At 41.6% G+C, this 17,147-nt stretch overlaps 1 protein-coding gene across 4 annotated transcripts in view; it reads right to left on the bottom strand.

Moving 5' to 3' along the window:
* The window catches only part of LOC109962148 (MAM domain-containing glycosylphosphatidylinositol anchor protein 2), a 178,469-nt gene extending 167,966 nt beyond the window's left edge, over window positions 1–10,503 (bottom strand). For all 4 annotated transcript variants that reach the window (XM_020603594.1, XM_020603597.1, XM_020603595.1 and 1 more), the window contains exon 1: window positions 9,873–10,503. In XM_020603594.1, coding sequence (XP_020459250.1) covers window positions 9,873–9,945 — 73 coding nt within the window. In that variant the 5' untranslated portion in view covers window positions 9,946–10,503. The remainder of the gene's footprint in view (window positions 1–9,872) is intronic.
* Window positions 10,504–17,147: the final 6,644 nt, after the last annotated feature.

Below are 17,147 nucleotides of genomic sequence, written 5' to 3'. Positions count from 1 at the left end.
AATCTGTACCATTAATAGTTAATGTGAGATTTTGTTGAGGTCAGGGCAGAACGAACCAAATCAAGTGAGAATTTCACTGGAGGCGAAAAGTGTGAGAAGCTCTCCAAAAGGAAGTACATCTCACGCTGTGCAGACATGTATAGACCGGGTCATCAGCCAGATTGGATTGCTAATAAGTGAAGGCCAAAGCATGAATTTCTAAGAGGATGCAGCAGACTGTGATGAGAGTGGGGCCACACGGGAAGAGTATATATTTTTTCTAAGACTTATTTGACAGCTATCAATGTATTGATCTCATTTATTGATCACAGCAGCTGATACATGGTTGCTAATTCTGATGCCTTCACTGTGAAAATGTATCTCCAGGTAAAATGACGATGGGCTGCAAAGCTTCTGCTGCAGCAGCTTGAATAAAATCAATCAGAAGTGAGCGAGAACTCCAACATCTGCATTAAATTTTGCTCTGAGATTTCTTTCTCCGCTGAGTGAAATCTCAGTGGAGAAGTGTTTTGCCTACTCCAGACAACTGCTTGCTTTGCCATAGGAAGCCATTAAATGACAGCACATGGCTTGAGGTTATCCCCATGGGTGTAACAGCCTCTGGGATATATTGTGTCTGGTGGAGAGATGAAAAGAGCATGGCTCTAAAGAGATTAGCTATTACAGGGTGAATGACTGTTAGAAGAATAAGGATATATTATTGAGGTATACACAAAAAAAGAGCTGAACAGACAGTTGGATATCCCTTTAAAGAGAGTAGGAGGTTTTAGGAAGTATACAAGCAAGTGTAAAAAGTACACGTACAGTAATGACTGTAGCACATGTTTGCAGGGACTTTGAGGCACGTTCAGCATCTAGGATGAGTCTTGCTCTTATGGGCCGATGCGGTGATAAATCACATTGCTAAATTAATATCTCAGCAAAGTGTTGCCCTAGATACTGTAGATGAAACAGCACACACACACACACACACACACACACACACACAGGAAACGGGTACACATGCTCCCACACTCACTTACACAAACTGCATGTTCATCTGTGTCGAAATTTCACAGTGCCTCTGCAGAGTAACAGCACAACTACACACACAGGCTCGGTGTCCTTTTCCCAGTAAGGGGAATAACTATCAGAGAGAGAAGGAAAAATACAGCATGGATATGTGTGTGTGTGTTTTTTATGATATGCGGGGTGGGGATGGTATTTTTTTGCAGTGGTGTATCTACGTATATGCTGCTCCACTGGTGTCTGGCTGTTTGGTTTGGAAGCTGGAGACTACTGAAGGTGTCACTATCGACACATTAATTTCACCATTGTTCCTGCTTGTCAGAGAAGCTTAAGCATTATTAGCTATAAAGATATGCAGGCCCCTTCCTTCAATTGCCTCACAGCAATGAAATGGTCATGATTTTTGAAGAGATGCATTTGAACCTGCTTCACGCACCTTCCACTCCCTTCATGGCAGTCTCATCTGCTCTCATGCACAATTGTGAGGCTGCTGCGAGGAGCTTTCGTTGCTGCAATCACTTCACATTTGTTTCAGCGATTGATTTCCTGGCATGTGAGGGGAAGGAGAGAATGAGCGAGAGGGTAGGCAGTGAGGGAGGGAGGGAAGGATTGAGCAAGGGAGGCAACAGGGAAGTCAGAGGATGAGCAATGCTGGGCTCACAAACTGTCACCATGACAACAGACATCACTTCACAGGAGCAGCACTTAGGATGCCTGTGTGGGCTGAAGTGACATAGTTGAAGGTTGGCATTAGCCTCTTGTGGGTGCCACAGTGTACCAGTCCTGTCCTGGCTTGCTTTTTTTTTTTGCTATACTTCCTCTACTAAAAGGCGCCCTGGCGCTCTTGTCAGCTACCTATTGGGATTGAAGAGTGATTTGTATTTTGTGTGTGTAAATGTGGGTCCTGCCAGTTTGGCTTAACAAAGACAATTCAACTGACTGAAATGTGTAAGGGAAGACAGGAGGACACATTCATATTCAATGAGCCCCTTTCATCATTTGCGTCACTTTGAAGCTGGCTAGCATGTATAATTCTGTGTGATTTGAAGCGATCCTAGTCATGGAAAAGATAACTCGAGACATTGAACCACACCACAGGCAATGAAAAGGATCTATCTTAGCAGCCAATTCTGCTATTCTTTAAAAAATATCTGTAACACTTTAGAGGGGAATTCAACTGATGTTTTGAAATGCAAAACTACCGGATGACTCATCCAGCTCTAATGCATGTATTAGTGGATTATACAGTGGCTTAATAATAATAAATGACTGAAGTTTGTGAAATTATTTAACACAATGAATCATCAGTTTACAGGAAGAATTTTCACACACAGCTACTGTAGGTCTTAAAACACATTCATTACACTTCTTGTAAAGCAGGTCAATGTACATAACAGTACCACATTTTGCTCATCGTCTCTAAAAGCATCAATCAGTATACCTGTTTCTTCCGTTTATGCACAAGTGCTAAACCCGGGTAAAGAGAGTCTGCTCTTATCGGTATTCACTGTGTGAGATTGTCTTGCTCTCTGCATCTGGTCTTGTTTATCCATTCACATATAATATACATAATTTATAAACTATCCAAACAATAATGCATGTAAGAGGCAAGTCAGCCCAATGTCATCTTGAGTGTCAGAAAAAAATCAGGGGTCAGGGTGGGATAAACTGAAAACATCCAGCAGATGGCATTTCACCTAATACACAGTATAAAGATGAGATGTTAATGAATATACAGTATAACTTAACTATGACTTTATAGTTAAAACTAGGCAGAAAATGTAAAATGGCTCATTTGAGAGGATCATTATTAAGTCTATAAAGTTTATAGTCTAGTTTTAATTGAAATGCACATTTGTCCAACTTCTGTGGTCTGCATTATGAAGACAGAGGAGAAGCGCTTTCTGAAGTGTGCCTGGACCACTTTAAGTAGCAAAACAGTAGAACACCAAACATAAGGTCAACACACTCATCACTGTTTGTGCCTGCAGCATGATAGCAGCAGCCAGACAACTGCTGTCTGAGCATTTGCCTTGCACTATACACAGGCTTCTGGCAACCCTTGTCACTGTTTTGTGTTGTTAATTGATTTCCATTAATGAATGCATATATAGTTTTTGCTTAAAGGAAGCATCATCTCCCAAATTAGTATTTACACTTGAAAAATGTCCTTTTATGGTACACTATGTACAGGTAACAATATAATTAACAATGAACATGCAGTATTTTAATCGACTGACAGCCCTACTATTTATATTTGTCTATTTTTATCTATAGTATGTCTACAGTATATATATAGATAGATAGCATCTAGGTAATTTACATTATTTTGTTTATTATTCCACATAAATATGACAGGTGACATAGAAATTATCTATGCCAAAAAAAAAGCAAAGTAAAAACTGGTCTAGTTTTGCAGCAAAGCAAAAAAATATCATCTCAGCTTCTGAATTCATTCAGTTTGGTGTGTTTGCTACTTTTAAATTATATATTTAAATGTGTTTAAATTGTGAATTACAAAGTTCTCAACATATCAAAGCTTTAACCTTTTTTTTCTCAACTTCAGCTTTTCTGCAGTTATTGCTCTTTGATTTCGTAAGACAGAAATGTACTGTACTAAGTATATTTACTTGAGTGCCGTAATCAACCTCACTGCATCAAAGAAAGTACTAACATAGTACTTTTTTGACAGTTGTACTAGTTTGCAAATTAAAGGCTCAGCACACTCACACGTATTTCCAAATTACCCCGGTTGGTTAGAATTCTTCTCAGGATCACTGGGTGGAGCTATGCAGGAAATTCTCTCATCTCACCAAAATCTCCACACTAACAAGAATGATAACATGGTAAACTGTCCTGCCTCAGTTGAGTATAACATAATTAGGGCTGTGTCCATCTAAGAATTTGGTTGGGTCGACTGCAATTCAGCTGTTCAGTGCGAATGTTTGACCATTCATTCTTTTATATATGTGTTTTCCCTGTGCATTCTGGTTAACTTCCTAGCCCTGTTCAGATACTGTAGATGCATGTCACATAAACAGTCAGTAAACGGCTGTGCGTTACACTTTAACAGAGACGGGTAAACAAAACAAACACACATATGCAAAACCAACCACTTCGTTATCACCATAAAAGTTTTTTCACTTGTAAAAGTTGTTTAGACCATGATGTGTGAAAAGACTTCTAATAAAGTTCAAATCTGCCCTTTATGTGGCTTGTCCTAAGGGATTTTTTGTCCTTTTCTGGGAAGCAATGTGCTTAATCCTGTCATTTGCGGTTGGTTTCTCAGTGTCACAGTGGAAGTGGGTAAAAAAAAAATAGGATGCAATATTATTGATTAAAACTAAAACTACCAAACAGTAGCATAATACATTAGAATTTGCAAATAAGATCAATTTTTGTTCTGGTTTCACAGCTAAGCAAATTATTGCCATATTTGTCATTTGATAATTAACTATTTTTGATTTATTACACAACAGCAGAACTCCCTCTTGACTTCTAAGTATAACAGGCTTTATGAAAGACAATTAGACAGTCCAATATTCTACCATCCTCAGGAAGGACACTAGGCTATTGTATCGATGACTAATGTCCAGAGTATGAGGACATAGCAACAACAACATGATTACTAGCTGCAGGTCTAGCTATGCACCTGTTAGCGTTGCAAGCACAGACTCCATTCCAGTGACAAAGGTAACAGAATAATGACTTCTTCCTTTTCAAAGCCTGTCATCACTACAACAGAAACATAAAGGGGAATGTGACAGAAGCGCAATACAATGCCAATGGGGAATCATATCGCAGGGATCTACATTTGTCATGAGTTATAGCTGCACCAGCACTGTCGACCAATTTGTCTTCTTACAGCAAGATACTATAGCTTTAATTTATTGAAGTTGGACCATGTGTCTGTCAACATGAGGAAATTAACACTATTACAAGCAATGAGATCACTACAGATAAAAGCGTTGATGCTGTACAAAGTAATATTAGCAAGACTGAGGTTGACATTTAAAATTTTAATCTTGTTTTTAATGATATGGATGATAAATGGCCACTTCATTAGAATATCTGGAGACAAAGGAAAAACATCAGCTCTGGTTCAGTGCAAGCCTCCTCTGCAGGTTAGAGGTCATACTAGACTTCATTAAAAGTGCAGAATTACTTTTGATTCTAAATAAACTGGGACACAAGGGCGGTCCAGTCACGCACCAGAACAGCACTTAATGAATGACTACAAGATCATTAGCAGCAGCTTTCTGTCCTCAGCACTGAACAGAGCAGGACAAGTAGCTCAGGGTTTCAGGATGTGGGCTTAACAGTTGAAGCAGCCAGCCAGGTTACAATAAGCTTCTTTGGTCTGCAGTGAGGATTTGCCCTTGAAAGATCCAGAGGTAAACTGTGTCCCTAAACTCAACCAAACCCTCACAGTAGGAGAGTATTACAGCTGCTTGTGTCAGCTTTAAACAGAAATCATAAGAACATCCCTACTAAGAATAAAGTAGATTTAATTTATCACAGCTGTACACAACACCTTTGCTTTTAACAATGCGAAAGAAAAGGGGGATTGCCTATTTTCTGTGCAGAAAGAAAGCATTGTTAAAACCCCTAAAACTTACAGCTCCATTTTGCCTACTGTCAAACTATACACAGCCGCATTTTTCAAAATTACCCAAGGAGGCAGACACAAGGCACATCCAAGAGTGGCATCCGTCCAGTGGAGAGTGCCACCCTGCCACACAGACACACACCTCACATGACCTCTTGGCTTCACAGCTAAGCAGCAAGTTACAGGGGAAAAACAAAAGGGGCACTTCCCTGTTTTATACAAATAAAAGTCTTATCATGAGGAGTACTGCTCAGTTTATGAAAACAGTTTTATATAATGCCTTCTGTGGCTCAAATTGCAGAGGTACAATGATAAGTAAATTAACTGATTAGTTGACAAACTGAAAATTAATCTGCAGCTATTCCATTTTCAAGCAAGCCTCCATTTTTACAGTTCCAACTTTTCAAGTGTGACAATTTTCTGCTTTTCATAGTCTGACATGATATTCAGTTGAATATCTTTGGAATTTGGAGGGTTGATTGGAGATTATCTGGTGACATTACCTTGTGTTCTAAGAACTTACGAACGTTTTCACAGTTTTCTTAGTGATCAACTGATAAAATAATTGGTCGACTCATCAATAATAAAAATAACTGTTAGATCTAGCCCTGTTTTAAAGTGTGTGAAAAGAAATCTGATGTCAAAGTTATTTTGACTTATATTTGGAGACTACAAATGTAAGACAGAAGGTCTACATTGTGGGTCCAAATAGAGCTGATGTTCAGTATGATTAAGTCGGCGCTATCTGCAGCCACACCCAGGGGTACGTATCAGTCCCCAGCTGTGAACTATCTGCAGCCACACCCAGGGGTACGTAGCAATCCCCAGCTGTGAACCACACATTGTTCCACTGCAACAAATTCTGTGCTGTACTCAGCTGTACATCCTCATTTGCCTCCGACTGAAGTTCATATACTTTATATGTCCACTGGCTGTTTCCCAGGGGGGATGGAGAGGGAGAGACAGTCATAGGACAGAGACAGGAAGGGAGATAGGAGCTGAGAGCAAGAAGCAGGAGAACAGATAGAGTTATTCGTGGTCTCATTACAGTGGGAAATGTGAGGGTCCCGATCCAAGGGAATGATGAAGGACTCTGTGGAGCAGGCCTCTGAGAACCAACAAAGGCGGCTTTAGTTTCGCTGGCAGAATGCATTTGCATAGCTTAGATGCCAAAGCGTCTGAACCGGGGCTCATGAAAAGAAACCCCAGCAATTGCTTGGACTTCAATGCAAACGAGAGGGAACGAGGGTGAGACAGGGTGGGGTGGGAGAAAAAAGCAGTAGGAACGTTTTCTCTTCAGTAGCATAGCAGAAAACGAGATCAGGAACATCAGCACATCCCATGGAGGTTGTAGCCGACTGACTTTGATGCAAAGAGAACATAGTGAAGGCAGTACATCTCCAGATAAAGTAACGAGCAGAAAAACATTTCTATGCTATCATAAGAGCCATGTTCCACTGTAGCTGTTTGATATTATTACAGAGTCTAGTTTGGTTGACAGCAATATCACACATTAATACCTTTAGAAAATCTTAAGCAGGTTTGTTGATAGGTCTTGGGATAGTTCCATTTGTTATGATGGAGGAGCGGCTACTGGCTTATTAGAGCTCTGAAGAGCAACACAGAGATGGGTCATGATAATACAGAAAGCTCCTGAAGAACAGTGTGTATGTGTGTGTGTGTGGTGAAAGAAACAGACACTCGTAGAAAAGAAAACAAAAACAGGTAAAGATAAGGAGGGCTGGAGACAGAAAGAGTAGAGCAGATGGTATACTTTAGTGTCGCTCTTTTCCCCTCTGTGGCCTGGAGTCATGGAGGGATGACTAACCTTCATCAATCCTCTTTAATGACTCCGGCAGCACCACTTAACACACTAGTATGCAATTTCTTCATTACTACATCATGATTCCACCATTTAGCTGGCAAAATGACTTATGCCAATGCTCAGAGATATAATAATCTTTTTCACAAACTGTCCTAATCATCTGCTGTGGTGTTAATTTGGAAATATGTGAAAGAAAAAGATAGGTGATGCTTCGGATGCAATACAAATGAGATGGAACGTGGTATGAATACTTGTTATAGAAATGAATTTGACTGAGGAAAACTATCCAGCCCTATACTCCAAATTCAAAGATATGACCAGTGCAAAGCATTCAGGGCTTGCCCTCTATAAGACCTACTGTGAAACTCTACCACTTTAAGTTACTGGCACCATCATGTATTATCCTCTCACAGCCTTCATTTTATTCAGTCACACACCCACCTGCTTTCACCTCTGGTGCACAATACTCCATTTCACAACCCTCCCTCCTCCGTGCGATGTGTCAAAACCCTCAGTGAATACAATGGGAAGCGACACAACATGCATGCTTATGTTTTGCTACTAACAATAATAAATGTTGAACCTTCAGACCACCTATGTGGAAATGCCCTGCATGCTTTATATTTTGCAAGAATGTGATATGCAAGTTTGAGTCCCATTAACATCCATGTTCTGTATTTATCTTCCTCTTCACAGTACAGGAATATACTGCAGGAGCGTCTCAGCAGGACAGATACAAATCCCCACTAAAGCACGTTTCCTGTGGAATAGGTGAAGCACTGTGGTGATGTGGAAAAAGGGGGGGTGACTATGCTCGAGGGGGATTTTCAGGCTACACACATGCACAAACACAGATAGTTAGATGCTCAAACAATTCCATCTGCTGCAACTCCCTGGCTCTTCTTCTGCTGCTGCTGTTGTAAACCTAGAGTCCACACACACTGCTCTCTACAGCAGCACCACATCAAGCACTATTGCACACAATTCCTTCTAAAAAGCTTCATCTGCACAGGGACGCTCATACGAAGAGCTTGCAGCTTTGATCTACAATTACAGTATGTGATCAGTTTTGATGGTTATGGTCAGAATATATGTATTTCTTGGATTCAGTAGATTTGGATATCAAATTATTTCTTGAGACATCAAAGTTCGATGAAAGTCCATGGCCTCAGGCTTAAAGTGTAACAGAAGGAATTCACTCCTTCCAAACAACACCCTATTTACTGGCTAATGAGTGCCCAGAGGTGAAGTAGATCAATAAGTGTAGGCTACACATTTCAAGATGCTATTCTGTGAAATATTTCTGCAACAGGTGTTAAAGCAGGAAGAATGTGATAATATGCACACATGTACTGTGTGAGCACTAATGATACAGCTGCCCTGACCTGTGCTGTAACTTATCTTATTCACTTCCTCCCTCTAGAGAAAAAGGAAGAGATAAAATCCTGGTGCATCATTGGTCAGGTGCAGCACCATGACTGCTACTGTCAGCTCAGCCTTTCAATGCTAAATCACCTCCGCGCGTACACACACACACACACACACACACTGTGGCGACAAAGATCTTTTTAGTGCTCGCCAACAACCTCTGAAACACACCACCCCACTTCTCTACTTGACCTCACATTCTCCCTGCACAACTTCTGCTTTTGTCAGAGCCACTGTCACTGCTGACAGGTCAGCGCCGTGCGCCTCAAGGTTTCCTCCCTGTCCCAGCGTTGGTGCACATGAGTCATTATTCCCTCCCAGTGCCGCCGCTGCCGCGATAATGACGATTCATATTAGATATCATCTGGGACACTGGTTGCACAAGCAGACAGGGTAGGAGACAGAGATGTGCGCACATTAAGTGTGTGAGTGTGCGTATGGGGGGGGGATAGTCACACAGACTGGCATACTGACATAAGGAAGAAGTAGGCAGATCTTCCACACATGACATTTTCATTCACACTGAACGCCACTGCTCAACAGATTACAGGTCTTTTTAAAATGTCTAAAAAATACCTTTGGCCCAATTAAGACAAGCGCTGCTTCAACCTTTTGAATGGTAATTAAAAAATGACATTTATGTAGTTTCCTTGTCTAGACAAATCTACCAGGCTCCAATGTGATCATCTATGAATGCACCCTACTAAATTTAGCCTGCTCACCGACCATCCTGAGTGGTGGATTAAATGGGAAAAGAGGTTGTGCATGATTGGCTACACAAGCGATTTGCTGTATAACCTCAGGGTGCTGAGAACATTTGGAGCCCCTCACTTAAACATGACATCCATACCTCAGTGTCGCCCTTACATGAGTTGATGTTTCATGTTTTTCTTGTGAAACCTTGTGATTATAAAGGGGGAAAGTAGCAATTTATGGGCGACTACTCTGTTACAAGGTCATGATCACATTTGGTTTCAGCAGATGCAAATGACACACACTTACCGTACACTCCTTGGCAACGGATGCCCTGGATGATCAGCGCCAGAAGCCCCAAAACACAGATAATTAGATCCATCCCTTCACGTTAATCTCTGCATATCCAGCTCTCAATTGCAAGAAGTCCTTTCCGTGGCGATGTAACTGAGGCGCATAGACACAGCACTCATCCACGCGTCGATTAATTCAGCCTCGGTGTTCGCTGTAAATGTATTTATGGGCGCAGGGAGGCAGACTCAGGTGGTGGTGTCCACTGCCATATAGCCAAAATGCGCAGCGCTCGCGGCACAGAGACGTCGCGGAGGATACGGGGAGGCAAGCAGGCGCGGGGAAAGGGCTGCACAAAACTCGGCCTTATGACAAACAGCAACCGCTCGTCCACTCCAGATAGGTGCGCTCCTAGGGAACCGTATGTCTCTCTGGACTTCAGCAAAGACCCCCGAGGCGCCAAACCGAGGGAGCACAGAGACGCTCTCGACTACAAACGGAGGGGGGCTCGGCATCTACGGACATAGCTCCTTTATTCCAGCTGTGCTCACGGCTCCCTCCGCGGACGCTGCCGCTGCGTTGACTGCATGCCGTCTAACGGAGCCATCACTTCCGCTACACAAACACACTCACAGTCAGATTCTTACTATATTCAAAAAAGTGCTCCAGGCCGCTGTTGCCGATACTACAGAAGAGGCTCGTGCGCTCACACAATCATATCACGACTGCACCCCGAAGCCGCGCGCTCGACTCATCTCTCCCGGTGGCAATGACAAGGGGAGGGTCCAGTCCGGTGATGAGCCGTGGATAGTTGTTCTACAGCACGGCGATGCCTGTCGTTGTCTCGGCGTTGTGAGACCACTTCCTAATGGATTCCATGCGACGGTAGGAGCCGGATGTGCCCACCGTGGAGCCAGTTGAGCATCGGTCACGTTGCGCAATACGTGCTACGGAGAACGAGTGGCACCGCAACCGGTCTGTGGCTACGTCAAGAGGTGCGTGGCTTCCAGCGCTCATCTGTATGGAAGGCTTCGCTCAGCGTCAGGAAAGGCGTGAGAGGCGCAGCTGCTGGATGCCGAGGGAGAGGGAGAGGGAGAGAGAGAGAGAGAGAGAGAGAGACGGGACCATTGGAATTCAAGAGACCTGGCTTTGACAGACCTTTGCAATCAACACCAAACAGTCTATACTCCTGTCTGTTCATGTCTGACCATGCCTCCCATTGGATAGGGAGGCTGAGATGCTGTCATGTGGCATTCACCTGCTACGTAGCCTATGGTTAATGGCTTCAAACAGTGAGATGCACACACAGGTGCTGCCTCCACATGCACATTTTGGCAAATATTACAGTGCTAACATTTACACCTACAACTAGTTTAAGAGCTACAGTTAAGTGGTTGCCAAATGGGGTCCCAGTAGGTCGTCAGGGGTCCTGCTAGCAAAGGCTCCTTCAGAATAAAAAAATCCATTTCATTGCACAGGTGACTAAAAATATCCCAGCCTAGAATATGCAATAAGAACTCACCACTGTCCCTCAAGTACAATAAAGAAAGACAGTTTTATTCAGGGAAAGGAATCATTATATTTTATGGCATTTTAAATTTTAAAAACACAATAGTTAGAAGCGACACTACAGTACAACCAGACAGATTTCTGGTCTTCTGTCAGTCAAGTTGAAATTGGAGGCTTGGCGGAATCCAGCATCAGATCATCTGAGCTTGGCAAGTGATTTATCTAGTGCTGAGTGAAAGAGTAAATGTTTCCTTGAATGCAAACCTGACCTCAGCTTGTGACAGAAAAGCATGACTTGAAACACAGACACTGTGCTCAGAGGTTCTTTATAGGAAGCTGCATATCAGCTGGGGGAGCTAGTGCTGGGCACCAATGGCTGGTTTGGCACCCTCTACAGGACTCACGTAAATTAATCCATACACATGCAGCCACTGAGGGTTATATTCATTCTGTGACCAGGCAATAACTTTGATTATGCATGCTCACTGTTTAAGACAGAAATAATGATGAAACTGGGTTTGTTTCATCATTATGCCTCATTAGAATTCCATCACTGTTAGTGTAGCTGCCAATATCTGATCCCAAGACAAGGAGCTCAGAGTGAGATGGAGCAGTAAAATCAATTTTGTGGAGTTAATATTTCATATATGTTCTTCTAAAATTTTAGTTTAGAATCTTAATGGTTAATCTCGCCCATCTATTTCGTGCCATCATCAGTGTGGCAGCCTTGAATGCCAAAGTAGCAGTAAAGTGAAAACAGCAACTGTAATTATTTAAACATGTCTCAGATCCTATTTTCTGCTAATAACTGGCTTTATCTCAAGACGTGTGGAATGGTGAGCTCTATAATTAATTCAAGCTGTTGCACCTTATCTTTTCACACCCTCCCTGTGAGAGTGCACGTGTGTCTGTTTTGGCAGACATAAGAAAAGGTGGTCCTTTCATTGCCAGATAAATAAATATCTCCAGCAAGCTGTTTAAAACTGAGTGTTCAGCTTGAATTGTCTTGATACAACTTGTTGGGTGAAGCAAGGGGAATATATACTGTAATTTCCACTTTTGTGACTTTTATTTTTCTTGATATAACCAACCAATGTCAACTCCATTACAGATGTGTGTTTTCAAGAAATAAAAATCTAAACCTGAGTAGATATTTGTTTGTCAAGACAGTTTGGCAGCAGTTAAGCAGTCTGAACATGAACACAAGTCCGCGTAATGTCCTGACAAGTATGAAAATGTGGGTGTTTTGTCATATGGTGATGATGTGTGTGTTGTCACTTATCCCCCATCTGTTTGCTGCTAATCATTCTCTTTATTACTGTACCTTTGCATCACCCATCCAATATGGACCGGAGTGGGAGACTGCTAGGGAAGCTTAGAACTTAACTCCCCATCTGCTTATTGTGCACAAAGCAGCTCTTAGTTTTATCCCCTTTTGCAGTCTTCTCCTTTCCTTGTGCAATACTCTGGGTGTTTGAGTCTCTCATATGGGTCATTGTTTTTCTCACTTGTCTTTTCCGTGTGTCTTTGTCCCGCCCACATATGATGTGAAGAAAAAAATGCAAGAGAGAGGATGTGAGAACATGATATTAATGACACAAAACATTCTTTCCTCCTATCATTCATCCAAAGCATCCAATCACCAACTGATTTCTAATGAGGGGGCATGCCAGTTCATAAAAGGATGCTTACATGTATCCTCAGTCATGGCTCCTCCAGCAGCCTCCTCACTTCTCAATCCTCAGGGCCAATATAAGAGACTTGGAATATCCTTGATCCTTGGTTGACAGGAAATGTCGACCAGGAAGTGGGGCTCCTCCAGCAGCCTCCTCACTTTTCAATCCTCAGGGCCAATATAAGAGACCTTGGAATAGCCTCGATTCTTGGTTGACAGGAAATGTCGACCTGGAAGTTGTTCCGGTCAAAGGAACAACTAGGAACGATCATAAAAGAGACATGAGAAACACCCAATGCAGCATTTTGTATCCAAGATGTCCAATGCTACAATGCACTGATAGTGGAAGGAACACATTTATGAAAGTACTGTAAGTACAGAGTCTCCATGTAGCATCATGAGGGAGTTTATACATATTGTACTTGGAGCTGTATGACTTTTTACTGAATGTATTCAGTCATACAACGCATAAGGTATTAGATACTATAGTATGAAGACAATCTGGCATTTGGGGATGTTTTTCTGGGATTCACATTCACCTCCAAAACACAAAAGATCAAACTGACATCACAGTTAAACAAGTTCAGCCAAACAGGAGTGGATATCCGTGTACGACTTGTGAGAGAAAGAACACGTGAGGGTTACGACTTTGGTACTCTCACAAGATTTTGCCCTGATGGCATAACACAAACAAATTTCAAATTTCACTGCCTTAAAACTCAACAACAACCAGCAACAACCACTCATTACTGTAGCTCAGAGATTGTCACTTTGAATGCTGTTGCTTCATTTAAACTGTCGGCATCACTGTTCGAGTGTGACATGTCAAGCAAATCATTACTTTAAACTTCTATCTGCTGAATAAGACCTGAGTCATTCAGTACACCCCAAGGGAACTGTGAGATAGAAATTACATATGTCCAAGCATTTGGTTTCAAATGACTTTTAATGGTTCCCACAATAATTACCTTATCCTCAGAACAATCTGTAGATACATTAAGCATCCTGCTGATATCTGCAACATCCAAGGCACAAGCACCCACAGGGGTATGGGATATACTGTACATTTTTGGCTGCCACTCAAAAACCGCACATACCTGTCTGCCTGCCAACCCTTGTATGCATATAAACTACAGTGTACACACTCACAGGACAAAACCAGGCAACCTCCCCTTGTGCCACTGTTTCACTTAGAAAAATAGGTCACCTCCAAGCTGTCAGAAATACTGTAAAAAGGAAGAAATGTAAAAGTAGCTTGATGACTTTGGCTTCTCCATGTCATGATTTGTTCACAGTAAGGCCTTTCATGTGGTTTATCGGAGAGCAGCTGGAGGGAAAGTGACAGCCTGTAAAAACGCATCTAACAAAACTCAAGACTCACTTCCACCCTGCTGTCAAAAAAATAAAATAAAATGCAAAGGCTAAGCGCAATCTTTATTTGAATACAAAATTGAGCTATGATGAGTTAAAGCACAACTGCTCTTTTGATCCCAGAAGAAGGCAGCAGACAAATTCTATTATGTTAATGGGAAAACACTGCATCTGCGCTTAAAGCTCTTGCATGGCCTTCCACATGAAAAGAGCTGAGCCCATTTAGATTTTGTGTGTTTACTTTGCTGCTGAAGAAAGCATCATCATCATCAGCACAGTCTTTCAACATGGACTGGTGTAGGATCTCATGCTGAGAGAGAGGTCTTAGCATGACTATAAAAACAAAGGGGGGGTTGTGACAGGCATGACATGCTGCTTCTATTCTACAAATGTTCACTCAGACACCCTCGTTTTCCCTGGGTAGAGGCACTGACACTCAGTATTCATAGCAGCAGGAAGCCTGTCGGCAGTATTTACACACATAACTGAGGTGAAGAGAGATAGATCTCACAGCAAAGTGCAGCGGTTCATGGCACCTGGTATCAAGATTCTGTCAGAATCCAGAAAGCACAGGCCTTTGTGATGGTCCCTGTGAGATATCAGGGCTGGTCTCCACTCATCAATAAATTCACTGGAGTGGTGGAAAGTTACCTGTACATCTGAGGCTTTGTAAAACATGCTACCATTGTGTGAAAAGTGCAAAGCTCAGAGCTGTAGCCTAAAATGTTTATTAGATTTAACTATGTTCATTCTCTAAGCTCACAGACATATCCATTTTTGTGAGACCTTTCAAGGCTACAATCTGATTAAAATCTTCTCAAATCAATGTATTCATCTGTCTATACTGTGATTTAAAAAAACCTTTTATGTCACACTTAATTTATCTATACTGCAGCTATCTATTTTATCACAGGAGAACTTCCTATCGACCTATTGATCAGCCGCGTTCCCAAGTGATCCGTCCCAACTCATCAGATTGATTCTGTCGCAGCTGCTTTGGAGAGACAGCACAGAGTTAACACAGCATGGTAATTAAACAGTATGAGCCTACTTTACCAATTAAATGGCCCAATACCTGATATCATAAACACAACTGAGATCTGTTTAAATGTCATTAGCTACAGTTACTGAGACAAAATATGTAATTAAATTACAGTCACTAATCAAAATGTTCATGGTTACAACAGGGTTACATCCTTATATATTTTGTTCAGTAAAAAGCTTATATGTATATATAACATTCATCCTATTGCTTTGCATGTTTTCACTGTGCATAATGCCTTTTTTTTTTTTTTAGCTTTTCCAGACAATATGGGTTAGCAAAGCCAATGGGAAAAATAACACCATCAAGTGTATGGTGGCTTAAACAGAGCTGTCTCTGTATCTAGATAAGCTCCATTCATTTGGCAGCATGTGTTCAATTTTGAATGCTGTTTGACTTTGCTCCGTTTCTCATCTGGCAATCAAATTAACGAGCACTGCTCTAAGCAGCCTGAGTCACGCCAGGCCTGGCTGTGACCAGCCGACAGCACCAAAGTGGGCGGTCGTGTTGTCGGACAAGAACGATTCTCAGTGCTGGAAATTCAATAGCATTTTCCTTCAGAAATCAGAAAAGGGTTTTTCTTGGTGAATGTTCAGGAGCCTACATCTTTCTACAGTAATATATTGTATAAAATAAAGTTATGCTGAAGAACCTTTAATAAACCTTTAATAAAGTTTGACAGCAAAAAGTGTTGAGTACTGTTGAGGTTAGGATTTTTCATCTTTATTGTCCAGTTTAAAACTTTTTGAGTAATCAAAAAATAATTAAAAGCAATAGGTTACATTATTTTGATGAAGTGATTAAAATAGCTATGATAATATTACATTTTTAACAGTATAACTAGTAATCTGTACCCTATCAAAAGTAACCTTCCTAGCTGAGTAGAGATAAGCATTTTAATGACAAAACAAAAGAAGGTGGTGTGTCATAATGCTGGAAAAATTTTCAGAATCAGCTCTGTCAACTAATCACATTAATGCATACATGGAATTTGACTCTGGCTTTCAGTGGGGAAAAACCCAGAAGATTCGTTTTCCCTCACAGAGGTTGTACTGCATTGTTGTGCATTTCCAGTTCTGTTCTAATCACAAATAGGTTCAATCAGGTTCCCAGTTTAAACCATTTCAACTGCATAGTAAATGTGATTCCCGGTTTAGTATGCGGTGCTACTTGGCACAGTGTCTGAGAATGTAATTATCTCTCTGTAAAGAGGGTAAAGTGAAGCCCATGTTAGCTCATGTCCTTGGCTGCACCGGGGCAGGAAAATAAATCTTCACAACAGATCTCATTCTGGGTACATTCATTACACTGCACACTGCACTTGGCAGACAGTAAATTACATTACTAACTCCACTTAAAATTGTAGGCAAAGAGTGACAGAAAACACTCATTCAAAAAGTAAACTTCTTCTGCTGGTTTGTATTTCAGCAGGCCACAGGATCAGCACTAAATTAGACACTAGTCCAACCCCTGCCACTTGAGAGGCCATTAATAATCACTGTTTGTTCCTGGGTGAGTATACAAACAGATGCAGATAATTGGGTGCTTCATAAGACACCATTAAAGCATGATTATTTTCTTTATGCAGAGCAGAACCTATGGCTGACTCTGCATGAAAGCCTCACTGTAAAACAAAGCTCTTTGTGAAACCATAGTAGGGCCAGGGGCAACAGCAGAAAGCAATGAAGTCTGTGCG

Source organism: Monopterus albus, unplaced genomic scaffold (assembly GCF_001952655.1).
Source record: "Monopterus albus unplaced genomic scaffold, M_albus_1.0 scaffold62.1, whole genome shotgun sequence".
In the NCBI taxonomy this organism is placed as follows: domain Eukaryota; kingdom Metazoa; phylum Chordata; class Actinopteri; order Synbranchiformes; family Synbranchidae; genus Monopterus; species Monopterus albus.
The sequence above is the reverse complement of the archived record's forward strand: the minus strand, read 5'-3'. Positions and strand labels throughout refer to the sequence as shown.